The 27,264-nt window shown below is 46.8% G+C and overlaps 1 protein-coding gene across 7 annotated transcripts in view; it reads left to right on the top strand.

The window, feature by feature from the left end:
• Afg1l (AFG1 like ATPase) overlaps positions 1–27,264 on the top strand; it is a 189,122-nt gene that overhangs the window by 4,836 nt on the left and 157,022 nt on the right. For 4 of the 7 annotated variants that reach the window (XM_076552378.1, XM_076552379.1, XM_076552380.1 and 1 more), the window contains exon 2: positions 13,940–14,051. Coding sequence is in view for 2 of the 7 variants with exons in the window: in XM_006982766.4 (XP_006982828.1) it covers positions 19,904–20,042 (139 nt within the window). In the remaining 5 variants the exon portion in view is untranslated. Of the gene's footprint in view, positions 1–13,939; positions 14,052–19,689; positions 20,043–27,264 lie in introns of those variants that run through there. The other 3 variants (XM_006982766.4, XM_076552383.1, XM_076552377.1) reach the window with 3 other exon arrangements.

Consider the following 27,264-nt stretch of genomic DNA (forward strand, 5'->3'; position numbering starts at 1 on the left):
ATTCTTAATATATAGAGATCCTGCAAAATCTCCCTTTCTTTCTAAAGTTGACACTTGATTAAATTTTTAATTAAAAAATGTCTAAATTTAGCCAGGCGGTGATGGCTCTCACCTTTAATCCCAGCACTTGGGAGGCAGAGCCAGGTGGATCTCTGTGAGTTCGAGGCCAGCCTGGTCTACAGAGCGAGTTCCAGGACAGGCTCCAAAGCTACACAGAGAAACCCTGTCTTGAAAAACAAACAAACAAAAAGTTTAAATTTATTTGTGTTATGTATAAGAGTGTTTTGCCTGTGGTTATGTGTGTGCACTGTGTAGGTACCTAGTGCCAGAAGGGATCAGAAGAGAGCACTGGATCTCCTTGAACTGAAGTTGTGGTTCTGGGAACCAAATCCTGGTCCTCTGAGAGAGCAAGTGCTCTGACAGATGAGCCGTTTCTCCAGTTCTTGACATTTGATTTAGCAACCCATGGAAGTACACTTTGTTGTTTCACAAACACAGCATGTTATCATTTTTTAAAATCTTTACTGGTCTGAATGGTATCCTGATTTGAATTTTCCTCATTTTGAGTGCCTGTGAACTTTTTTTTTTTTTTTTTTGGTTTTTCGAGAAAGCGTTTCTCTGTGTAGCTTTGGAGCCTGTCCTGGAACTCACCCTGTAGCCCAGGCTGACCTCGAACTCTCAGAGATCCGCCTGGCTCTGCCTCCCGAGTGCTGGGATTAAAGGCGTGCTCCACCACTGCCCAGCTTGTGAACATCTTTTTACAATTTTATGAACCATTCATATTTCCTTTTCCCATTTGTGATCTATTCAATTTGTTTGTTTGTTTTGAGACAGGGTTTCTTTATGTAGCTCTGGCTGTCCTGGAACTCACTCTGTAGCCCAGGCTGGCCTTGAACTCAGAGATCCTTCTGGCTCTGCCTCCTGAGTGCTGGGATTAAAGGCATGCGCCACCACCGCCCCACTAAAGGGCACTTCTTTGGTGATATGAATCACAATGACTCCCTCAGTTTAGCCTCCAATGATGTTTTTTGCCACCCACTTCCTTTATTTTATTTTGTCACTATTATAATATTTACTTATTGAAACAGTTTCACTTTTACAGCCCTGGCTGGCCTGGAACTCACAGAGATCCACCTGTATCCACTCTGTAGCCAGAATGCTGGGATTAAAGGTGTGGGCCACGCCCCTGCAATGTCTTCTTTTATAGCTTCTGAATGATAAAAAATGACAAGAAGGATAGAAAAAAAGACGGTTACTGGTGCACCAGGAGTGTCAGAGTCGGAGTGGGGTCTAACTAAACCACAGCACAGACAAGTGGGCATTTACGTCAAGGAGCCAGGGTAAGGGCGTCAGTGCGTGGAGAGTCACTGAGAGGGGACATCCTGATATGGAGACCCTTGCTAAGCCGAACTAAAAGGATTCTTGCTACCATCAAGTCGCAGGTTTAGACCTGAGCGGGGATGATGAAGGTGACCAGGGGTCAAGGCTGAGGATTCTTTCCACACTGTCTTAGCAGTGGTTCCTCGAGAATGGGCATGGGAGGCCAAGGACTGGCAGGGAAGAGCTCAGTGATGTGAGGGTGGTCTCGCCGTGACATCGTCACTCCGATGATCACCCGGGCTGGCTAGGCAGGTGTCCCCTTCCTCCCTCATTGCTAGCGTCCCTCCGGAAGTTGCAGGCTGGATGGAAGCCAAGGGCCTTCTCTGATGGAGGAGGACCTTCCTTCTGCTGACAGTGTGGATTAGCTGGGTTCCCCTTCTAGGACCTCCAGATAAGCTCTGAGGAGAGCTCAGCGGGGCCTCTCCACAGTCTGCTCACCAGAAGAGGCTCCCAGCAGTTTAGAAAGAATGCCCGAAAGAACTGTGAATCTCAAGGAGCAAGCTCAGGGTTTTCTCTGACCTGCCCCTCGGGTCGGTCTCATAATCATTCCCAAGGCACAGGGAGATAAAGGGTCCAGACTTTCCTTCCCAGGAGGAATGCAGTTCTGAGGAAATCCCATTGAAGGAGGAAGATTAGCCACCAGAGAGAGAAAAGGCTAAAGGTCTCTTTCTGGTGAAAATGCCTCCAAGAGATCACCTGAGAGGTTTTATCTCCATAAAACAACCTTCTGGTGTGTGTGTGGGGGGGGCGGCGGCTGGGGAGCAGCACATGCCAGTGATCCCAATACTCAGGAGGTTGCAGCTGGAGCATCATGAGTTTGAGGCCAGCCTAGACCTGCATAGTAAATCTCTGTCTCAAAGAAAAAAAAAAAAAGCCAGGGCAGATATATTTGGTTAATTAGTGAGGCATGAGGGGGGTCCCACTCCCAGGACCAATGGTATCTTGTAATCTCTCTGACTGAATAGAAACGTTCTTGTCACCAGAACCTCCAAGTGAGACCCTATCTCAAAAAACAAACAACGACAAAAAAAGAAATGTCCTCTGGAGGGCTTTGGGATCCTTCTGGTCATTTTGTAAACAAATAGTATTAAGCAGGCTGTGTAAGGCTGGAGTGGGTGTGGGCGACATGCGAGGGGGAGGTGGCACACAGCCTGGTCATAGGACAGAACAATGGTGCCGCCATAATGAGCACTTGGCAGTGGAAACTGAGAGCCTGGAGCTCCGAGAAGGAAGTTGAAGGCTGTCCTGGGACACCCAGAGAACCAGAATTGCTGTTTCAAAACAACAGCAATAAAAAAATAAAAGCCATCTAGAGTGTGATAAGAGACACATAGCAGAGTCTTGGGGAGGGGGTTCAGAAGTAAAGAGTGAGACAGAAACGTGAAATTGGTATGCATTCTTTTTTTTTCCCTAAGAACTGAAATTAGAGCCTCCCACATGCTTGAGTGCTTACTATTTCCTATCCCTGGAGTTGATTGACTGGGAAGTTGCCTATGATTTTGGGTGTATCTGTGTGAGGGATGAACATTCCAAAGAGAGGGATAAACAGTTCTGAGTGTAGTGTCAACACACCTTTAATCACAGCACTTGGGAGGCAGGGGAAAGTGATCTCTGCGAGTTTGAGTTAAAGACTGGCCTGGTCTACATAGTGAATTCCAGGACAGCCAGGGATATGGTGAGAGACCCACCCTATCTATAAAAAGAAAAGAAAAAAAATTACAGGAGGCTGTTTTGGATACTCACACTTAGAATCCAGTGTTCAGTATCAGTATGGGTTACATGAGACCCTGTTTCAAAAGACCAAAGCAGAGCAATTGGCGGGACTCAGCAGATAAAAGTGCTGGCCTCTAAGCCAGATGACCTGAGTCCAATACCTAGGCCCTACGTGATGGAAAGAAAGAACCAACTCCTGCAAGCTGTCCTCTTGACTTCCACACATGAACCAACCATGGCACACATACACTATGATAAGTAAATGGGTAATAAAAACTAAATCAGGGTTGGGGATTTAGCTCAGTGGTAGAGCGCTTGCCTAGCAAGCTCAAGGCCCTGGGTTCGGTCCCCAGCTCTGGGGGTAAAAAAACAAAAACAAAAAAACTAAATCAATTGTGAGAGCCAAAATTACACATTAAGTTTTAATTTCTATGCCTAAGAGAGCCATAAAATAAAAATGCCTCCAATCTATAAGCCCCTTGCCCAAGGAAGGAGAGTTCCTGAAATGCTGGAGGCTATTGTTTATGGGAGATAAGAAGTCACAAGTTTTCACTCCCCTAAACAAGTTTGTCTGACCCATCTGCACTGATGTACTTGATCACTTGTGGACGGGAGCTTCACAGGCTGGAGGTATGTCTGGATGTATGCTTGCCCCTGATTGGACCTGATGGGAAATGCAATGAATTATGGGTTTCCTTCTTAAGCTGCTACAAACTCTGATTCTGGGCCATTTCCCCGGGAACCTGGGTATGGACTTGGGCAGGGCCCATCCACCTGGCTATTATTTAATTAAAGCTTGCTTCAAATTTGGCTTTAAACTGTGGTAGTGATCTTCTCAATCAGTGGGATTAACACAACCAAACTAAGCAATAACAACAACAAAAACTATAAGACTAAGTAGATGTATTAGGCCACAAAAGAACAGGCTAAAACTAACAATGGAGTCAATCACGCTAAAGTACCACGCAACCAAACTCAAATTAACCTGCTTACCTAATCTTCTGAGGAACGAGGAAAAAGGTCAGGCATAGTTATAATGCCAGCCCTTGGGAGGCTGGGATAAGCAAATTTCAAGTTCAAGGCCAGCCTGGACTGCATCCTGAGCTGAGAGACTCCTGACATTTTTTTAAAAAGCTGAGTTGGAGTTTTTGTAAGGTGTGTTCTAAGCACTGGAGTTAAGAGGGAAAAGATGCTCAGTTTGAAAGATACACCTGGGAATGTTGGTGTGGGCTTCTTATGTCACCTCACCGAAAATCCTGTCTCAGAAAAAAACAAACTATGCTGGAAGCAGTGGCCCACGCCTTTAATCCCAACGCTCAGGAGGTAAAGGCGGGTGGATCTCTGAGTTCAAGGCCAGCCTGATCTACAGAGTGAGTTCCAGGACATCCAGGGCTACGCAAAGAAACCCTGTCTCAGAAAAAGCAAAACAAAAGTAAAAAGAAGAAAAACGCTGATTCCATTGCAGGCAAGCCCAGGACTGTGCCTCATTAGTTACAGGGAGCTGGGATTCGAACTCGGCTCCTCCTGCTTGTGCAGGAAGAGCTACTTACTGAGACATCTCTACATCGCTACCAAGACGTCTCCAGCCCCAATGATGACATTCTCTATACTGTAGTCCTTTCATAAACTAAGCCATTCCAGGTAACCGGCAGCCTTTTTCCTCTTGCTCAGTCTTCCATCCCTGCTTTGTGAGGAAAGTTATTTTGAAATGACTAATCTAGTTTTTGTCTGTTTTGTGGTCTTTTTCTGTCTATAAAAGCCAAACTTCTCTTTCGTCTCACTGGAGCATTTGTTCCATCCTATGGAATGAAGTACTGCCACTTCTATAGTGGAAGAGAAAGTCACTCAAGTGTCAGGGCTAAAAAAGCTCCGTTTCATGCTGGGCGGCCGTCTTGGTACCCACAGGCCGTTTGTCTCTGACTCCAGTCCCCGGAAGATAAGTTCCCAGTGACCCTGACTCGGTGACCCCCACCCAGAGATGTACAGCCGTGACTGTCTGCTTGTTATGATATGGCTAACTGCCTTTTGGCTTCTGTAACTTGCTTCCACAGATACCAAAGACTGCTTTGAGTTGCCTTAACTTCTTGGCAGAGCAGAACAGTTTTTGCTTGTTTGCATAGATATGGAAGGTCTTCATGCGGTTTTCCCCTTTAAAAGTCCTTCCTCATACCCCTCCTTGGTGGCAGTCTCAAGTTTGGCTCAGAGATTGTTGGTCCTGTTAGCAGCGATTCAATAATTTTTTTTAATTATAATTGGATTGAGTTTATGGTCTTTTCCCACGGGTCACAAACTCCACAAAATAAGACCTTTGGGGACCGAGAGATGGTGCCGAAGATAAAGGCATTTATGGTTCCAGCCTGACCACCTGCGTTTGACCCCTTGACTCATGTAAGAGTGGAAATTGTCAAGTTCACAGTTGTCCTCTGACCTCCGTGTGTGTGTGTGTGTGTGTGTGTGTGTACACGTGCTTCCTTCCATCACACATACAGCATACACAATGACAATAATGATAAATACAATTAAAAACAACTCTTAACTGGGCTGGAGATGTAGCTCATCGGTAGAGTGCTTGCCTAGCTTGTCCAAGGTTCTGGGCTTGATCCTCAGTTCCTCAGAAGCAGCAAACAATGAAAAGTTTGAATTGTTGTCCCTGGGTTAGCCGTAGGGAAATACACTCCCAGTCACACATGCAGGGGTGACTCTCCATTGCAGTTACAAAGGAAGTTGTCCCTACATTTTCATCTGGGAGCGTGCCTTCACAGGAGGTGTTTATCTAGAACCTGTGTGTTGGGTTTGGTAGGCGCCTACCAAAGGTCAAAGTGTGGTCCACTCAGCTCTCCAGTGCCCCCGGTCTGTCACTACTTCAACTGGATCACGGGCATATCACTGATATTGACCACCCAGGAGCCGGTGAAATGGCTCAGTGGATAAAACTATTAGAATTCCTAGCCACTCGCAGGCTACATGAGGGCGCATGCGCTGTCCCTCAGTCAGGTGGGACGCTTAGTCATCCTAGGGCCTTGCGTCCTACGTAATTGTTGCGATGCATGATCTCGTCATCTATGCACATTCCTGGCGTAGCTATGTAAGCCCCTGTTCACATGCGCAGGAGGGACCCATAAAAGCAGATTCCACCCATTTCCCACCCCTTTCTTCCACACTGTTCGCTCCTAGTAGGCCAATTGTACACCCCCTCTTTACCCTCCTCTAATCAAAACTCTTATAGTGGGTTTCCTTGTACCTCGTGTTTCTCTCGCTTGGTAAAAGGCACCGCCAATAAATAACAAAAAGTGACACCAACATTAAAGACCTTCATTCTATCCACATGATGGGAAGAAGGAAAGAACACACACACACACACACACACACACACACACACACACACACACACACGTGCATGCATGCATGCACGCACGCATGCACGCACGCACGCACGCATGCATGCATGTAGGGAGGGCACTATACATGAAAGAACAATGGCCACTCAGTAGGCCACACATTCACACAGGCACCTATATGTGATTTCTGCTTGTTGTACCACTAATTAAATTCATTCAAAATCATTCTCATCTATTTCCTCTCAAGTAAGTCCTGGTATTTATGACATTCTTTTTCTTTTGTTTTCTTGAGACAGGGTTTCTCTGTGTAGCCCTGCTCTCCTCCACTTGCTCTGTAGCCCAGGCTGGCCTGGAACTCAGAGATTTGCCCTCCTCTGCCTCCCGAGTGCTGGAACTAAAGGTGTGCACCACCACCACCACCAGCACCACCACCACCAGCACCAGCACCAGCACCACCACCACCACCGTCCCATTCATTATTTGCATCTGTTCCCTGGTGCTGACTTTCTATTGCTTGGAACTGGAACTTTAAGGCATCGTTTTTCCTTCTCGCCTGCTCTCATCCTGCTGCAGTACTTAAGTCTGGCTAACTTTACAATTCGCAGGGTTCTGCTCTGTCTTGTTCCCTCTGGTAGCTCCAGTCCATGGTCCATAACCCTAGCATGGTTTACAAGTTCCAATTCTAGTATTTTTGGGTTTTGTCTTGTAAATTTATCATGGCTGAACTTTTATATTTTATGTAAAAATCTGTTTATGGTAGAGGCAACGCTATAAGCAAATAAAATTCTATTTAGTCTAGGCTTGATGGAAGAGGTGGGCGGTAATGTTAGGCACGTTATCGCCGGCCTTGCCTCCTTCCCTTTCCCTCCCTCTCTTCCTCTCTCCCTCTGTAGCTCCTTCTCTCCTTCCTTTTCTTTCAACAGAGTCTCGTTTACAGCTCAAGCTCTCTGGAAAGCACCACATAGCCTAGGTTGGTCTCCAATTTGTGATGCTCTTGCCTCTGCCTCTGAAGTGCTGGGATTAGAGACTTGTAACCCCATACCAGGATGAGTCTCCATTTCTTCACAAATAAAATGAGGATAGCCTGACAGAGGTGGTGCACACCTTTTTTTTTTTTGGGGGGGGGGGTTGAGACAGGGTTTCTCTGTGTAGCTTTACACCTTTCCTGGACTAGCTCTGTAGACCAGGATGGCCTCGAACTCACAAAGATCTGCCTGCCTCTGCCTCCCGAGTGCTGGGATTAAAGGCATGCGCCGCCGCCGCCGCCGCCGCCGCCGCCGCCGCCGCCGCCGCCACCACCACCACCTGGCTGGTACACACCTTTAATCCAAGCACTCAGGAAGCAGAGGCAGGTGGATCTCTGTGTTCAAGGCCAGCCTGGTCTACAGAGTGAGTTCCAGGACAGCCAGGGCTACACAGAGAAACCCTGTCTCAAAAGTGGGAATACCAAGCAGGGAATGGTGCTGCAAGCCTGTAATCACAGCATTTAGGAGGCTGCAAACTTAAGGCCAGCCTACATTACAGTAGTAAGTTTGAGGGCAGCCACAGCTACAATAGCAAAACCCTGACCCATACATAGATAATAAGTAAGTGTTGTACCCTGGGTGCAAGACCCCCAAAGAGACCACCAGAGACACGAACTCACCGAAATGCAAAAGCAAGGTTTATTGAAGCAGTTCAAGCTGCGGCAGGGACCTCGGTTTAGCACCCCGACACAGCGGCAGCTAGAGGAGGTGCCCACGCGCCGCCCCCCCCCCCCCCCCCCCCCCCGCAAGCTCAGGTTTTAAAGGCAAAAACCACAAGGTCACATCAGTTAGGGGTGCTAGTCTGGGTACAATTCTGATTGGCTCAAGTTTCAGGGTCTTTCCAGGATTTCTGTGTTATCTTACTTTGTAGTTTTAACCCATTGTTTGTCAGACTTTATAGACTATCTCCGGCATTGGGGCATTCTGTGGTTAATCAATTGCTACCAGATAGTCCCTCAAACATCCTGACTTTGTGCTTTTGAGTTCCTGGGACCTATGTCAGCAGCTCTGTGGATTTAAAACTCAGGCCTATTTCAAGCTGGGGTGAGGGGCTTGCTTGAAATAGGGATGTTTTGGTTCTTCAGTAAGTAAGCAAATAAATAAACAAACAAACAAATAAATAAATGGGCCTGAACATAGCTCAGCTGGTCAAGTGCCTGCTTCTCAAGCATGAGGACTCCGTTTAATCCTCAGCATCCACTTAAGCCGTACATGAAAGAGCACACCTGTAACTCCTAACAGGAGGCTGTAACCATAACTTTTCTCAGACCCCTCCCAGCCCTGCAGTCCCATGTTCCTCCGGTCCGCCCAGCCCCACAGTCCCTCAGCCACTTATAAAATAATCATTCCGAGGCTTAATATTAATTATCAATTGTATGGCCTATGGCAAGCCTCTTGCTAGCTAGCTCTTATAACTTAACCCATTTCTATTTATCTATAAGTTGCCACATGGCCGTGGCATTACCAGTGTGCTGGCATCTTGCTGCTCCTTTGGTGGGGGCTGATGACTCTCCAGACTCCGCCTTTCTCTTTCCTGTCTCTCTCCTTGGATTCCCCGCCTGCCTCTAAGCTGCCTTGCCATGGGCCAAAGCAGCTTATTTATTAACCAGTGGGAACAACATATATTCACAGTGTGCAAAAAGACATCTCCCAGCAGGAGCCTCTGAGGGGTGTTGGTCAGCCTGTCTATCTAAACGGTGAACTCCAGGTTCAGTGGGAAACTCTGTCTCAAAATGAAGGTGGAAATTGATTGAAGACACCCATGACCAAGATATGGCTCAGCAGGTAAAGGCTTTGCCCGCTAAGTCTGAAGACCTGAATTGGACCCCTGGGACCTACATGGTGGCATGAAGAGAACTGTCTCCTTTAAGTTGTCTTTCAACCTCCGTGTGCATGCATGTGCACATACATGTGCATATTCACAACTAAATTTAAGAAAAGGAGCTGGGCTGGAGAGATGGCTCAGCAGTTAAGAGCACTTGCTGTTCTTGCAGAGGACCTGGGCTTGGTTCCCACACTGCAGCCCACAGCTGTCCGTTCAATTCAATTCCAGGCTATGTGACCTACTCTTCTGGCCATTTTGGGCATCAGGCATGCACATGATACAGATACATACATGCAGGCAAAACACTCACACACACATTAAAAAAAAAAAAAGAAGTAAAGAAAAGAAAGAAATGGCACCCAGTGTTGACTCTGGTCTTCACATGCAAATGCACACATACAAAATTAAATAACTAAATACATAAAAATAGGGATGCTAACAGTACTACTTCACAGAATAACAAAAGAGTTATTACTCTGAGAGTGTTTGACACTGTTTGGAACAGAGTCAGACTTATGAGATCTGTATAGAAGCCAACAAGAAAATGGGCTTATGTGCAGAGACTATGGCTTTCAGGTCATAAGTGGAGGCCTGGTCTGCCACAGTGGGGATTGACCTTGGTGGGGTTTGGTGAGATCCTAAGAGGGAGACAGAGCTAACTGAACCAGAGGGAAACAGTGATGCCTTCTTTTGACCATAACAAACCTGAGCTTAGATCTGATGGAATGTTTGAATACCTTGATTGATTTACTGTGATTTGAGGTTCAAAATTTGAGTTTTCATAAGCACATCAACTGAACGCAGTACCAGTTACTGAGACTCCAAACAAAGTAGTGTCCTTAAAGGTTTGTCTCACCATAGTTTGCATTTAAGAAAGTCAAAATTTTCTAAATGTGGTTAGTTTCAAAGTAATTTTTTGATAAACCAACTTGAATACTGCATTGTGGGTAACAAGGTTAAATAAAGGTTCTAATAAGACAAACAGTGACAATTTAAATAAATCAGATGTTTTTGTGGAAGATTACTCTGTGATTTTCTCCAATTATTCATGACATTTCACCCATTCATATTGTGATCTGCTTTAATAGTGGAAGGGGAAAAAAAAACCTCTTGTCTCCTTGTTTATTCTTTGTTCTCAAGGAGATAAGCTGTTTATAAAGACACGTTATTTGTTATTTAAATCACTTTTACTGAAGTTGTTTATTTCCTTGTTTCAGTTTCTAAAAATATTGCAACAATTGTAATGCTTCTTAGAGATGTCTATTCAATTCAGAGTGATTTGTACTGAAATCTTTGCTAAATGGGCCCAGGTGCTGCTGTGGAGAACATGCTAGAGTGAGTCAAAACCAGCGTGCTGAGAGGTGGGGAGGGGCCGACTGTGTCAACTTCTCCAACCGACCTTTCCAAGTCTTCTGTAGTTGCAAAGGTCTAATGCTCTACGTGCCACTTTGTAGGTATTTAATAATAGTAATACTAATAATGATAATAACAAACTAGGTCTAATGCTAAAACCATAAGCAGAAAAATTGTGTGATTTAAATCCAGAAATCTATCTCTTAGAAAATGCCCTTTAATCACTTTGCAGACTTTCAAGATCATAATTATTACATAAAAGTAATTACATTAAAAGATAATTTACCTGGTAGGAAAGTATCAAATTAAAGCTGAAAAGCACTACTTATAAACAGAAATAAATATGTACTTTTAAAAATTGTTGAACAGCAAACATGAAATTATATCTCTTCTACTTCTTTCCCCCTTGCTGTGTACAAAATTACCACCAAAATTAATTTTGGTGTGGTTCTAAGAAGTGGCATGAGACCATCTCAGACATTACATGTTTTACACATCAACCTATAAAGCTAGACTATGGCTTTTCTTAGGTAAGCAACAGGATTGATGTGTGAAATCAAACCAAGTGGATTTGAGATTAGAAGGGACTTTTGATTATTTCCAAGAACGAACAGTTCCAAATCCAGCTGGGTTGATTTGTCTAAAAAGAAAGTGAAGCCCACTCTCGTAATTTACAGTCTGCATTCCTGCTGAGTGAGCCTGGGTACGGCAAACTCCGGTCTGTGGGTGCACATCTCTCCCTTTGAAGCTGATGAGAATTGCTTGCGTTAAGTGAGATACATGCTGGGAAAATTGGACCCTTACGTTGGTGTGTGTCGACATTATCGGTCTCATGACACTTTCCTGAACTGGTCCCTCACTTTTTCCAGTCTTGGTTTTGGCAGGAGATACTCAGCTTTGGAACGAACATCCCTTGAATAAGATAATGTCCGTGATATCCAGGATTAAAGTTATTCAGTTATTAATGTTATTGTCCTCCCAATCTCACTTGAGAACTTCTCCATTATCCTTGGATACATAAAACTTCCCTGACTTAAATCTTATCTAAATCATCTCAGCTGTCCATTCGAAAAGCAAAACAAAAGCAAACCCATAGGATGCCTTTGAAGTCTAGGCCATTCTGAGTGTAGTCGCCTAGAGCAAGTCCAGTAGGTTCACAAAGTTTTAGCATGAGTTATGAAGACTGGCTTCATTGAAGGCCAGCCTCACTCAGTTCCTCTGCATACGTGGGCTATGTAGAAAACCGTTCAGTTCTTCTTATTGCTTCGGCGCATCCGTTAGATACAGAAATCAGCAGAACTATAATGGCTACATTATCAGAGAGCAGTTATCATGGTTGGTTTTTTTAATTTTTTTTTTTTTTGAGACAAAGGCTCTTTGTGGTTTCAATCAGAAATGTTCAGGTTTTGATTCTTCTTTCTTTCTTTTTCCTTTCTTTCTTTCTTTCTTTCTTTCTTTCTTTCTTTCTTTCTTTCTTTCTTTCTTTCTTTCTTTCTTTCTTTCTTTCTTTTCTTCCTTCTCTTTCTTTTTCTTTTTTGAGACAAGGTTTCTCTGTGTAGCCCTAGCTGTCCTGGAACTCACTATGTAGCCCAGGCTGTCCTCCAACTCGGAGATCTGCCTGCCTCTGCCTCCCGAGGGCTAGGATTAAACTCGAGCACTGCCACACTGCCCCGGGTTTTGAATCTTGTTCCCCGGCTGTCGGTTCTCTTTTGGGGTCTGTGGGGCCTAGGGATGTAGAGCCTGGCTGTTGGAAACATATCTCAGGGGAGGTCTCTGAAGGGTGTTGCCTGGCTCCTACTGGCCACTAAGCTTTTCTTCTCAATCTACTGTCATGTGAACAGCAAGGCCACTTGATCTAGCCACTAGGAGCTAAAGGAGCCTTCCCTCTTTTAGGTGATCCTGTCTGGTATCTTTTCACAGCAGCACAAAAGTAATGAATGTCGTCTGGCGATATAGCCCTGGCTGCCTTCAACCCATGATCCTCCTGCCTTAGCCTGCCAAGTGCTTGTAATTACAAATGTGTGCCACCACCCCTGAACACCCAGTTGTTGAAATCTATTTAAAATTCCGCCATAGGGCTGGAGAGATGGCTCCGGGGTTGCCTGAGTTCAATCTCCAGAACCCATGTGGTGCGAGGAGAGAGCCAACTCCAGCAAACTGTCCTCTGGCGTTGGCACACATGTAGTGACAGGAGTGTGTGGGCCCACGTAGGTATGCACGGACACACTCACACACAACCACACACAAATAAATAAATGTTTAAAACAAACAAACCGGGAGATGGCCAGAGAGATGGCTCCGTGGTTAAGAGCACTGGCTGATCTTCCAGAGGACCGGGGTTCAGTCCCCAGCACCCACGTGGCAGCTCACAACCATCTGTAACTCCAGGTCCAGGGGACCCAACACCCTCACACAGATGCAAAACATCAGTGCATATCAAGTTAAAAACAGACACAGTTTTTAAAAATTAAAGAAAAATCCTAAACCTAAACCTAAAATCCCACTGTCAGAGTGGTTGCTGGCTAGCAGATATAACAGCTTATTAAATCCTTTTATCTCAGAGATTCCCAGGCTTCTGAGTTTTAACTGAAACATAGATACTCAATGCATATGAAGTATTAGGCCTGAAACATTCTTGGAATTGTCCTGGAGATTTAAAATTCAGTTAGTTCTTCTAATACTTACTTAAAAAACAAACAAACAAACAAACACCAAAAAAACTGTACAGCTCCAGCCACCTAAATTTGTGGTGATCTTCCTGCCTTTGTGACTGGAGTGTTGGGATTATAGGTGTGTGCCACTATACCTGACTTAAAATGTGTATTACTTATGAAAAATGCAGCAACCCAGAAATAGTATCAGAATACATACTTAGGAAATGGGGGGGGCAGTTAATTGATAGATTGGATTACTGTTCTACTTTCCTACTTATTCTGGGATTATTAATAATATATAGAGGCTCATAAAAGCAAGATAGTTGGTAAAACACTGATTTTCCAAGCCCAAATCATTGATCAGATACAGGAGCCATGCCTGTTTTCAGACTGGTTATAAAGAAATTGTGGTGGGTGTGTTAGTGAGTGATCTTACTCCCTGCATTTGGGAGGCAGAGGCAGGTGGATCTCTGTGGAGGCCAGCCTCCACAAAGCGAGTTCTAGGACAGCCAGGGCTACATGGTGAGACTCTAACCAAAAAGGAAAAGAAAGAAAGGAAGGAAGGGAGGGAGGGAGGGAGGGAGGGAGGGAGGGAGGGAGGGAGGGAGGGAGGAAGAATTGTGCTTCATTCTTTCATTCTTTGGTCCACAGGGAAGCCCCACTAATTTAGATGGCTGGAAGCACAGTATACACATAGAGTGATCTGGAGAGTAACGAGACTACATCAGCTCTGGCGGACCAAATGACAGTGGACGGATTTAAGGTATTTTAAGACAATAGGGTCAATCATATTTGAGAAAGGATTGGGTGTGAGGGTTGTGGGTCAGAAATTAATTGAAAGTGGCTCCTGGATTCCAAATTTGCAGCTGGAATGCATATGATGAAACTCGCATGTAATCACTCCATGGGAGGCTGAGATAGGAGGATCACTGCCAGTTCAAGGCCATTTGGGGCTACATAGTACCAGGTCAGCTGAGGCTCTGCAGGAGACTGCTGATGCGTGGGGAGACAGGTGCAGGCTGGTGAGGTCACGGCTGGTGGAACGTACAGCTGGAAACTCCTTCTCCTTGCTGCTGATTGAGGTATAGGAAGCAGGCTTGGTGAATTCCAGGGTCAAGAAAGCCCACATAAGGACAAGGAGAGGGAAGCAGAGTGGCTGGAGAGGAGAGAGCCTGTTGTGACGGTGATGTGGTAAGGTACCTTTGAATGGCACGGGTCAGTTTAGAAGTTTAGAAAGGGTATGTTGCTGTTGTGCGGAGGACAGACTGGGTTCGGAGAGAAAGCAAGGAGGCCAGTGAAGGCTGAAAGGGTTCTTCGGCGAAAGAGTATCTTGGTGATTGGGGGCCAAGGAACACCACAAAAACCACACCCCGAAAGCAACAGACCTCACGTAAGACATTTACTGGGCATGGGGAGGGATGCAAACGGCTGCTTCTGAGTGAGGCTGGGGACAGCGACAGGCCACGCCGTGATGGCAGGCTTCATGGGGGGTTCGGAGCATGTGCAAAGGGAAATATGGCAACAGTGGAGGGTGTCGCACTGGCAGTCAGTGATGGTGGTATGTCCAACGTTCCTCCCTTTGGATTATTGTAAAAGATAGAAATAGGAAGGGACGACTTCTGAGGTTGGAGTGAGGACCCTGTGCTCATTAGACGGCTTCTTTTCTTTTTGTTGTTTCAGGCATTGCAGGAACAGCAGGACTGACATTTTTTTTTTTTTTTTTTTTTTTTTTTTTTTTTTTTTGGTTTTTCGAGACAGGGTTTCTCTGTGTAGCTTTGGGCCTTTTCCTGGAACTCACTTGGTAGCCCAGGCTGGCCTCGAACTCACAGAGATCCGCCTGCCTCTGCCTCCCGAGTGCTGGGATTAAAGGCGTGCGCCACCATCGCCCGGCACAGGACTGGCATTTTATTTTATTTTTTATTTTTTTTTTTTTATTTTTTTTATTTATTTATTTATTTTTTTTTTTTTTGGTTTTTCGAGACAGGGTTTCTCTGTGTAGTTTTGCGCCTTTCCTGGAGCTCACTTGGTAGCCCAGGCTGGCCTCGAACTCACAGAGATCCGCCTGGCTCTGCCTCCCAAGTGCTGGGATTAAAGGCGTGCGCCACCAACGCCCGGCCTAGGACTGGCATTTTATTAACTTTCTTACTAATAGGCTTTTCTGTCCCCCAATAATCGGTGTCTCAGCTGATGCAGTAAGACAGATCAAGCTGAACTGAAAAAGTATGAGAGCAGGTTTATTTGAGCAAAGCAACTCTCGGGTGGGTTCTCCAGTTCCAGATATAGAGGCGAGAGAAGCCACATGCATGAACTAAAAGCAGGGAGATTGTATAGCCTGTAGGTGAGGGGTGATGATGTGTTTGCCAGAAGCTGGGTTTGTACCCAAGTAGGGTCCAAAGCGGGAACACTTAGGCGGGGACTTGGGCTGCGGGCAGCAGCAGGGGAGGGAATTGCAATTGTCACCAGGAATGCCGAGCTGGGCTTCCTGGTGCCTTTTCTATGTTGGAGATTCTCTGGGAGGGTCGAGTTTGGAGAGGGCAGGGGCAGGGGCAGGGGCGGGGCGGGGGCGAGATGGGACTTTCCCCATCATGCAGGGGCGGGCTGGAGGTTCCAATTGAATACTTACAATGGTTACTTAATTTTCTTTTTATTTTATGTGCATGGATGTTTTGTCTCCCTGTATGTCTGTGTCATGCTTGCCCTGTGCCCAAAGAGGCCAGAAGGGGGTGTTGGATCCCCCAGAACCGGAGTTACAGATGGTTGTGAGCCACCATGTGGATGCTGGGAACTGAATCCAGGTCCTTTTGAAAAGCAGCCAGTGCTCTTAACTCCTGGGCCATCTCTCCAGCCTCTTAATTAGTTTTCTTTCTTTCTTGAGGCAGGATGTCTCTTTGTAAGCCCCAGCTGTCCTGAAATTTGCTCTGTATGTAATGGCTAAAGTTGTGTTTTAAGTTTAAAGTACTGTGCTTACAAGATCTATAAAACAAAAATGCCTCTAACCTATACGCCCCACTTACTCAAGGACAGATAACTTCCTGGAATGCTGAGGCCTGTTGTTCATGTAAGATTAGAAGCCACTGTTTTTTGCTTCTGTAAAGAAGCTTGAGTGCCCCAACCGTACAGGATGTGCTTGATCACACATAGGCAGGAGGTACATAGACAGGAAATAATGTACACTTCCTGTCTACGTCAGGACATATGCTTGGCCTGGTTGGATGAAGGCAGGAAGTACATAGCCTTGTTGGTTTTGCCTTCATAAGCCTCTGACTAGTGTAATTTGGTGCTAATGGGCATGGACCTGGTCAATGACCATCATTCTGACCAGAACTTAATAAAGTTTGCTTCAAATTTGGCTCAAAACTTATGGTTGTGGTCTTATTCTTGCCCAGTGGGATTGACATGTAAACTATCCTGGACTCAAACTCAAGGATACATCTGCCTCAGCCTCAGGAATGCTAGGATTAAAGGTCTGGGCCACCATTACCCAGTTAGCTTTCTTACCTTAAAAAAAAAGTATGACCAAGTTATTTTCCTCTCAATTATATGATGCTTACCTGAGTAATGTTCAGTTTGCCACTTCCATGTACTTGCACCACCACACAAAAAATTCTAGTAGATATTCCTGCTCATTTGACACTAAATGACTACCGATTTCATGTCTGTCATTATTAAGCTGTTGGAATTTCTAATAAGGGATAATCTCACTTGACCAAGGCAATTGTTTTTCCAGAACAGTAGTAGTGGTACCTAAATGCCCTCTGAGTGTCTTTTGAGTGTGATAACTAAGTCAGTCAAAGGTGAAGAGATCTCCCCCGACCCCACAGGGCTCTCTGTGTAGCCCTGGCTATCCTGGATCTTGCTCTGTAGACCAGGCTGGCCTTGAACTCAGAGATCTGCCTGCCTCTGCTTCCCAAGTGCTGGGACTAAAGGTGTGCCTGACTGAAGCAACCTATGTTTTAAAAAATTTATTCATTTTATGTGTATGAGTGTTTTGCCTGCATGTATATGTGTATGAGTGTTTTGCCTGCATGTATATCTGTGTACCATGTGTGCCTGGTGCCTGAGGAGGCTGGAAGAGGGCATCAGATCTCTTGGAACTGGAGATGGATGGCTGTGAGCCTCCAGGTGGGTACTGGGAATTGAACCCAGGTCCTCTGAGAGAGCAGTCAGTGCTTTTAACTGCTGAACTATCACTCCAGCTCACAACCTAATTTTTTTATAAAGGTCTTTCACTACCCAGAACTAAACTAAACTAAATTAATTAATTAATGTTTTTCTACAAGGTGTCACACTAAAAGAAGTAATGGTGATGGAAAAACGTTCCCTGTGGTATGGAGAAACAGTTGTTCCTATCAGAACAATGACATTAAAACAATACAGTTGGGTGTGTAAATCAGAGGGTACAGTTGTTGGGGTCAGAGCTTGGCAGCCTTAACAAACGAGAATCAGCTACCAGTCCTCATAGGCCAAATTTACGAAACAAGTAAAAGAGGTAAGGCAGCCGTGGCCCCCACCTCTGATCCTAGTGCTGAGGGGTAGGGCGAGAGGATCACCCGGAATTTGAGGGAGGCCAGCCTGAGCTACAGGGCGAGACCCTGATTCAAAACACAAAGCGAAACACACAGCAGAAACAAAGGAGAGAATGGGTGGCTAAAAGCAGGGACCACAGGCACATGAGGAAGAGAAACAGCACTCCCGCCTGCCAAGTCCGTCTCTGAGGGCAGAGGGGCGAAGAGCTAAGCCGTCCTGGTCAAGGTGTGGTCCTGCCCATCACTGACCCGCCACAAAGTGGACTGGCGAGCTGTCAGAACGGCGTGGAACCGCTTCCTGGAAGACAGTTCCCGCCCTCTTCTGGTTTGGCACAGCCTTCAGCCTTTTCCTTCCAGCATGAGATTCTTGGGAACATTCCAGTTTCTTAGGGACCATTGTTTCAATAGTCTAATAGCCAAAGAGAGGGGCACAGTGTCTCTCTTTAGACTAGCTCCACTCCTGGCAGGTGGGTACCTACTTTGACAAATGAGCTAAGAAAAATCTCAGAATTACTCTGCACCACATCTTCCTTTTCCTGTTTCTTTAGAATTCCTCTTCTGGTGACCATGGCCTGGCTTCCTGGAATTCATCTTAGTATTCTCTTTTCTGGCCACACAATTGAAACTTTGTTTTCTCCTTCCTATACTCCAGACTCTCTCTCTTTCATTTTCTTTTCTTTTTTTGGAGACAGGGTTTTTCTGTATAACTTCCCTGGCTGTCCTGGAACTCATTTTGTAGACCAGGCTGGCCTTGAACTCAGAGATCTGCCTGTTTCTACCTCCTGAGTACCGCCTGGCTACTCTAGACTTTCTTGTTTTCTATAATCCCCAGTTAAAAGTTCAGGAGTTTCAGATGTGATCCATGGCTGAAGGGTTTAAATTTATTTTTAAGGGTCTCATGTAGTCCAGGCTGGCCTATGTAACTATGTAGTTGGACTTCTAATTCTGCTGTATCCACCTCCCAAGTGCTAGGATTACAGGCACGTGCTATTCCTGGTGCCTGTATGGAATCTTGTGCTGGTGCTGGAGATGGAATCTTGGGCTTCACACACACTGGGCAAACACTCTAGTTCTGAGCTACATCCAGTGCCCCCCTGGGAAGGCTTTTAAGTCTTTATCTCTTGTTAAAGGTTAATCTTATACGGGCTGGAGAGATGGCTCAACAGTTAAAAGAATGTGTAACGTTTGCAGCCAGCCTTTCCTAGCACCCATGTCTGGTGGCTCAAAGTCTCCTGTAACTCCAGCCAGCTACAGGAGATCGATGCCCACTTCTGGCCTCCACAAAAATCACTTTCAATATAGCACGTACACACCTAGAGAAACACACAATCTTTTTCAAAAGTTGAACCTTCTAGAGGTTCAATCTTACCATTTGTCTTTTTGTTGCAGTTTCCATCTAGCCTAAAGGTAGCCAACCTCAAATAGGGGCCATCAGGTAGACGGTCCCCCTTGTTTGTGCTGTCCCATGACCACCACGGCCACCGGTTGTGGTCCATCTGGGGCTGTTGTCTTTCCTGTCCCACTTAAGAGCTCCTTCAGAGCATGTGAGCGGGTGCTATATTGAAAATGACTTGTGGTATTCAACAGCTCAAACGGAAAGTGGCAGGATCACATTTCAGGTGCTCTTCACATGTTGGGACACTGAAAGAAAACTGAGGCTATATTATACTGGACTGGACGAAGTCAGGACCACCACTAGGCCACCTACGTATTATGCACGCTTAGAAGGTTCGGGAACTGTTCCTACAAGCTGTGCTGCTTCCTCCAGGTCCCAGTGGGGGTAGGGCGGAGAGTGGGTCCCAGCTGGCCAGCCGTGGGGGCGTGGCCACCGCGGCCTCACGCACTCGCGTCTGGTCTGGCTCCGCCCCCCTCCTCGAGGCGCGGTGGCTTTCGGGGCTTGTAGTCCCAAGGCCTACCGGAAGGCGCGCAGGGCAAGGCGTTCCTGCCTGTCTGTACTTGAGGTCACCCCTCTTTAGCGCTCCCTGGTTCTCAGGCGTGGCCTCCTGGAGCGTGGGCCACGGCCCTCGGCTGCCCCGTCGCGTGCTTCTGGTTTTTTCAATAAAGTTTTCCTCCCTGTACGGAGCTCAAGATGGCGGCCTCCTGGTCGCCCTTGGTTACCCTGCGCGCCGCCGCGCGCAGCCGGCTGACGGGGAGAGGTGTTGGGTGCGGGGCGCGGGCCGTCGCAATCCCTGCTCCGGCCCCTGGCCCCGGGAGCCCCCTTTGGAAAGGTCAGTGACCGTGTCACGAGCGGGGCCGCGCAGGCTCTGGGGTCACCCCGATCCCCGATCCCTCCCGGCTGCACCCCCTGGCCCCGCAGGTCGTAAGGATCCTCGAGGAGAGTTTGTGTCCCCTGACCTCTGGTGGTGCCTGGTTGTCCTGAAGGAGCTCTGAGCACCCCGGGCAGCTGCCCTCCTCCCCCAGGTTAACCTCCACCTGAGGGTCGGAGGTCAACCCAGTTCCTTCCTGGGCCGCTGAGAGCTGGGGAGCGCAGGTGTGCAATGCCTGGCTTGGAGGGGTGGGGTAAGCCAGTGTGGAGTTGGTGGCTGGGGACCCGGCGCCCTCAGGCTCCAGGCTGGTATTGGGCGTCCGAGCTATGCCCCGGACCCTGTGCCCCCTCCCCGCCCCCGTTCTAGAGGCAGGCTCCAGTGAGCCCGGAGCCCCTTCTTCATGTCCCTGGATTCCTAATGTTCCTTAATCCCTGGAGGCGTCGGGTTTCGTTTTGTTTTGTTTTTTTTTTTGGTCACAGCCCTTGGATTCGTTCGTTCTACTGTGGTGTGTTCGTGCATAAGTGGATAATATTTTGACTAACCAAGTCCACAAGGGTGCTAATTCATTGTGTGAGACATGGTCTCGCTGTGGGGTGCAGGCCGACTTGGAACTTGAGACCCTCCTGTTTCAGTTTCCCGGAAGTGCTAATTTTATCGCTGTGTTCACTAAGAGACATCAAACCCTGTGCCGTTGTGTCCCCAGCACTTAGGAGCGTGGTTGGTGTCATTTCGAATGGATGGTGTTGTTATTCTCATGGTCTTCCCCCATCCACAGCTGTGTTTTTCCTCTTCCCATCTCCAAGTGCCTCTTTATATACCTTAGTAAATTGATATAATTTAACAAAGTATGTGAGTTGATGCTGATTCTCATCATCTCAAAATGGGTTTCCTTCAATCATTGAAATTTTACTACAACTATTAGCCTTAGATGGTTCAATTGGCCGAGAGCGTGCTGTCAAGCCTGGATCCAATCCCCAGGATGTGTGTGGTGGGAGGAGAGGACCAACGCCCTGGTTTACAATTTTCTGCCCCTTTCTTGACTGTTCCCCTCCCCACGTGACATCAAGAAATAACTCCCCCCCACCCCACCCCCCGGGGGGCCGTATTTAGTATTCACACTTCTATTTTATCTCCATTCTTTTTTTTTTCCTTGTTTGAAGTTTCATTTAGAAAACATTGGCTTAAACAAAGGAAGGAAATCAGTAATGGAAAAGAATATAAGGAAAGGAAGGGCAGGCTTTTGCTAATGTTTGGCTCTACTGTGCTTGACCTCAAGGTCTCCTGAGGGCTAGGCAAGCCCTTCCCACTGAGCTGTTCGGTTCCCTTCTCTTTTGTGTTGAGATGTGGTCTCACTTGCATCCTGGGCTGGCTTTGGCTTCACTCTAGTTCAGGTGGGGCTTGAACCCCTGAAGGCCTCCTTCCTCAAAGCCTGAGTAGCCGGGATCCCAGGCCCCGCACCTCCAGGTCATTCCTTAATTACTCCCCCCCCCTCCCCCGAGACAGGGTTTCTCTGTGTAGCTTTGTGCCTTTCCTGGAACTCTCTCTGTAGCCCAGGCTGGTCTTGAACTCACAGAGATCCGCCTGCCTCTGCCTCCCAAGTGCTGGGATTAAAGGCGTGCGCCACCACCGCCCGGCTCCTTAATTACTTTTTAACACTTATTCTGTGTGTATGAGTGTTGGCCTGCATGTGTGTATGTGTACCACATATATGCCTAGTGTCTGTAGTGGTCAGAAGAGGACGTCAGATCCCCTGGAACTGGAGTCACAGACAGTTAGAAGCTGCCATGTGGGAGCTGAGAACCAGGCCTGGGTCCTCTGCAAGAACAGTCAATGCTCTTAACCATGGGCCATGTCTTTAATTCCCTTAATTTTGTTTTTAATGTCTTGTGTTACTTTAATGCTAGGCCTGGCTCAGCCATTTTGTACACTCATCCTTGAAAAGTTTGTGTGCCCTTAGGAGGCACAACATTGTGCATTTCATTTTGGGATATGCAGTTTTCCATTAGGTGGATTTGGGTGATTTCTGTAATTTAAATTATGGATTTCACTGCCTGTTTTCTTTAGGTCTCAGTAAATCTTCATTAACTGCAAGTTTTAAACCTGTTCCCCGCCCCTTCCCCCCCCATACCCACCCCCCCCCCAACCCAAGACAGGGTTTCTCTGTGTAACCCTGCTGTCCAGGGAACTTACTCAGTGGACCAGGCTGACCTCGAACTCACAGAGATCCGCCTGCTTCTGCCTCCCGAGTGCTGGGATTAAAGGTGTGCACCACCACCGCCTGGCTGTTTTAAATCTCTTAATAGTTAGAAGGAAGACTTGTATTAGACTGCAGAGTGCCGTCTGTGCTTGGGGGCTCCGGTGGTAATCACAACTCTGTTGCCTGATCACAACATCACAGCAGGTTTGAGCCAGCCTGAGCTCGTAGTGAATTCAAGTCGAGCTCTGTCTCAGCAAATGAATAAACACCTAACGACGACAACAAAATCACAGTGGCCAGGGTGTGGGTAGAAATGTGACTACACTGTTAATTCAGTTTAAGTCTTTTTTTTGTTGTTGTTGTTTTTGTTTTGTTTTTTCGAGACAGGGTTTCTCTGTGTAGCTTTGCGCCTTTCCTGGAACTCACTTGGTAGCCCAGGCTGGCCTCGAACTCACGGAGATCCACCTGGCTCTGCCTCCCGAGTGCTGAGATTAAAGGCGTGCGCCACCACTGCCCGGCCTTAAGTCTTATACTAAATGTAAGGAGATGTATGAATAAACTGGGTCTAGCACTTGGGAGACAGAGTTATGAAACCTAGCATTTGATAGCTAATATGTGATGGGCCCTTTCTTTTTGTCTTTAATACACACACACACACACACACACACACACACACACACACACACACACTTACATACATTCATACACACATATATGTTTGAACCAGGGCCTTGGCTAGAGCTGGCCTGAAACTCACTTGCTGTGTCATTCCCTAGGCTGGCTTCAGACTCGCAGGCCCCATGTCTTGGCCTCCCAGCTGTGGTTACAGATGTGAGCCACCAGGCCCAGCTGGAGCCTTTTCTATATTCCCGGCAGACTGCTAGTCATTTCTTTTTCTTATACTCTGAGCTTCGTTTGTTTGTTTTTTCAGCCAAGTGTGGAGAGAACAGCGTATGACCCTTGCTGGTTTTTATGGTTCTGAGGGAGAGCAGCCAGAGATGAAGCTGGGATGGGGAGCTGCCGTTGGTTTCAAAGAGCTGTTGATGCCAAGGGAGCTGTCGAAGCTTCGAGAGATACTGTGGAGCCTTCTTTGGAAGAGCTGTGGGCAGATCTGTTTCAGCATGAGTGCTCCTGGGACTGCCTGGAAACATTGGGATGCCGGCTGGCCGGCATGGGGGACTGAGATAGGGTGGGAACTTGGAAGTTCAAACCATTGAGAAGGCAGTTTGGCTAGGCCTAAATTGTTGCTATGGTGAAGGACAGGGTGGCCAGGAGGGCATTCAGAGATGGCCGATTGATAGATGTGACAAGTCCTGCAAGAGATGAGGAAAATCTGTTATCAATGTGGAGTTCCCTGTTTGGGTGACTAAGTCAAAACAGAAAAAGAGCCCCAAAAGAGCAGTTCCATTGTTTTGGCTCTAAAAGTTCTTTACAAAACGACTCGGGTGCCATGGAAGGACAGCAAACCAAGCCATCTCCCGACCCCCAAGGTTCGGTTTTGACTTACTAAACTCGGGCTGTTTGTGATGGTGCTAGGCAGCTGAGCCCAGTTAGTTGTGGGATGCAAGAGGGAGGAGGAAATAGGAGGCAGTGGAAAGCACATGAGAGGACTCGATTGGGCAGCTGTGTAGAGCAGAAAGTGCAAACAGTGAGTCCTAAGGAAGACGTGCATGTTATGGAAAGAAGATGCCTCCGAGAAGGGCAGAGAAGACATGGAGAACTGGGATGCACATCAAAAGGAGGGCATCTCCAGGTTTTCCAAAATACAAAAACTTCTGTCTAAAATTCTGCTTTATTTAAACTAGCCTAGGGAAAGTGTGTTTCGTGGAGGCAAGGGACTAAAGGATCAAATCTCATGACGTCTTTGTTACAGCACCTTGTGGAAGCAGGTGCTATATCTTTAGGCATTGCTGCTAGATGGTAACTCCTTTTTACCTCCAGCTCACAATCTCAACCAGTACATGAACCGCAGAGATCTTTGTAATGAGAGCAGAAGTAGCTCCTGTTTCACCGTGTGGTGTGGTAGAGTTATTACTAGTGCAAAATGGTCTTAGGACTTGTTTCTTGAGTGTGTGTGTGTGTGTGTGTGTGTGTGTGTGTGTGTGTGAAAGTGGAGGCCAAAGGTCAGCTTTGGGTATTGTTTCTAAGGATCCATCTACCTGCTTTTTTGCGAAGAAGTGTCATGAGACCTAGGTCTCCCGAGGAGAGTAGGTTGGCTGGCCAGTGACCTGTAGGGATCTACTTGTTACCTTCTCAGCACTGGATTGTAAACATGGACCAACTGCTCCCATGCCAGACTTTTTACGTGGGAGCTGGGACTGAGGGCAGGGCCTTATGCTTGTACATTAGCCCGTGGACGTCCTTCGTAGTTCTCAATTTGGTGACTGTTTGGATGCAAAACAATTTAAATCCATTAGCATTTATTATTAGAGATAAGTATTCATACCCACTCTTTAATTTTTTTTTTTGTTTTTCGAGATAGGGTTTTTCTATGTAGCCCTGGCTGTCTTGGAACTCACTCTGTAGATAAGGTTGGCCTTGAACTCAGAGATCTCCTGCCTCTGCCTCCTGAATGCTGGATGAATCTCTTAAGCACATCACAGTGTACTGATTCTTCTTTAAACAATATTATTATTTGTGTGTGTGTGTGTGTGTGTGTGTGTGTGTGGTGTTTGGGTGTATGAGCTGTGACCCTCATATGTAACTCGAAGGACAACTCTGGTCAGTTCTCTCCTTCCATCTTTATGTGGGTTCCGAGGATGAGACTCAGGTGTCAGGCATGTGCACCCAGCACCTTTACCTGATGAACCACCTTATTGGCCCAGGCTAGCCCTTCTGATTTCTTCCCTTGTTGCCCTCACTGCCGAGGCTGCTCTTGGCAACATGTTTTCTGTGCGTGTTCTCTACCAGGTGGCAGTTTTCAGTTAGGAAGTGACAGAGCTTGGACATGCAATTCTCTTTTAAAATTCATGTCTTAAATGTATTCTTCAACAACTTAATACATGTATACAGTGTGTTTTGATCTTCTCTACTCCCCCCAGACTCTCCCAATATAACCCCTCACACCTTGTCCCCTCTTTTCTTTCTTGTTTTTTTTTAGTTTTATTTATTTATTTATTTTTATTTGTTTGAAGACAGGGTCTCACTATGTAGCTCTGGCTGTCCTGTATAGGACACTGTGTAGACCAGGCTGGACTCAAATTTACAGTGATCTGCTTGCCTCTGCCTTCCAAGTGCTGGGATTAAAGGTGTGCTCCACTATGCCCAGCTTTATTTTTTTCTCATAACCCACCAAGTGTTGCCAATCTGACACGGTGTGGGGCAGTCACTGGAAAATGGGCAACCTACTGGTGGCTACTCTACCAAAGAAAATTGTCCTTCCCTCAGCAGCCACCAACTGCGAAGAACTCCTCGGCTGGGGAGAGTCCTTGGGCCCCTCCCTCCGTCATGCCCGGATGCTGGCTGGCTTGAGTTCACACATAGGACAGTATTTCTCAGTAAGCGTTTCCCAGCACGCACCCCCATCCTCTGGCTCTTTCACTCTTCCTGTCCCCTCTTCTGTGATGTTGCCTGAACCCTGGTGGAGCTTGTGGATTTGGGAGTGGGTAGGAGTTGGGAATAGACGTCCCACTTAGGGCTGAGCACTTAACGGCCTTATTCTCAGCACTTGGACCAGTTAGCTGGGATCTGTACTCACCACTACCCACTGCAAAAAGCTTTTCTGGCCGCGGCTGAGAGGATGGGTGTTTATGGGTATAAGTGAACATATTTAGAAGGCAGCTGGACAACATGGCCACCTAGCAAGACAACAGCAGCAGGTTCTAACCGTGCCCTGCTCCAGTGACCCTTCCCCCACATCTTCTGACTAGGTGTGCGGTGCCAGGCATGCCTTCCCTCCTGTGCCGAAGCCTCGAATCCAGCCAGAGAGAAGCCGGCTACTCTAACAGTCATCCCACCACTACCCCGGTCCCATCCTGTCTGGCAGGTCGGCATGGCAGGACTCAAGATCCAGCTGTGGGTCGGATTATTGATGTCTTTTCTTCCTTAGTGGCTGGAAGCCTCCAGCACCAATGAGCGCTAGCCGGCAGGGAGGAGGTTTGCTGGTCAGGGGCCATACCATTCTTTTTTTGTCCTCTGAAACTCATTTCCAGTTGTGCACATCTGTGGTGTAGAGTGCAATAACTGGATCCATAGGTACAGTGTGTAAATGGTGTCAGCACAATCACCAGTCCTGTCTCCTTCAACATTTGTCCCTTAGTCCTGCTGGGGACCCTCCGGCCCCTCTATTACGTCTTAGTAAGATACACAGTACGTTGTAAACGGTGGTCATCCCTCTGTACTTTGAGACCCGTCAGCTGGCCTTCCTCCGTCCCCCTTCATCTCTAGCCTATCAAGTGCCGACCATCCAACCCTCTCCTCCTCTGGAAATCCACTTTAGCTTCCATGTGTAAGTGTGAACATGCAGTGGACAGTGTTTGTCTGTCGGTGTCTGGCTTGTTTCACTTAGTGTGACGTCATCCAGCTCCATCCAGGGACATGTGGTTCTTATGGTAGTTCTCTCACGGGGTTACATTTTAAATGTAACTCCAGCAGACTCCATTTAAAAACCCTCCTTTATATGTGGATGAATCTATCCAGTTTAAAATAAACCAGGGCTGGGAATGAAACTCATTAGGTAAAGTGCTTATCTGCCATGCATCGTGCCCTGGGTTTGATACCTCATAAACCCAATATGGTGGCACACACTTGGAACTCCAGCATGCTGAAGGTGGAGGCGGTAAGATCCGAAGCTGAAGGTTATCCTCAGCTGCATAGTGAGTTTGAGGCCAGTCTGGGTTGCATGAGTCCCTGCCTCAATCAAACAACACAACAAAGAGATCAGTCATTGTCTTTATCGTTTGAAATAAGGATCTCTTAGGCCTCGTTATCAGATGGTGGGTGAGCAGGTGAATACTAAGGAGTTACTACTCAGTATTCCGGGCTGTG

Source organism: Peromyscus maniculatus, chromosome 16 (genome assembly GCF_049852395.1).
Source record: "Peromyscus maniculatus bairdii isolate BWxNUB_F1_BW_parent chromosome 16, HU_Pman_BW_mat_3.1, whole genome shotgun sequence".
Classification (NCBI taxonomy): domain Eukaryota; kingdom Metazoa; phylum Chordata; class Mammalia; order Rodentia; family Cricetidae; genus Peromyscus; species Peromyscus maniculatus.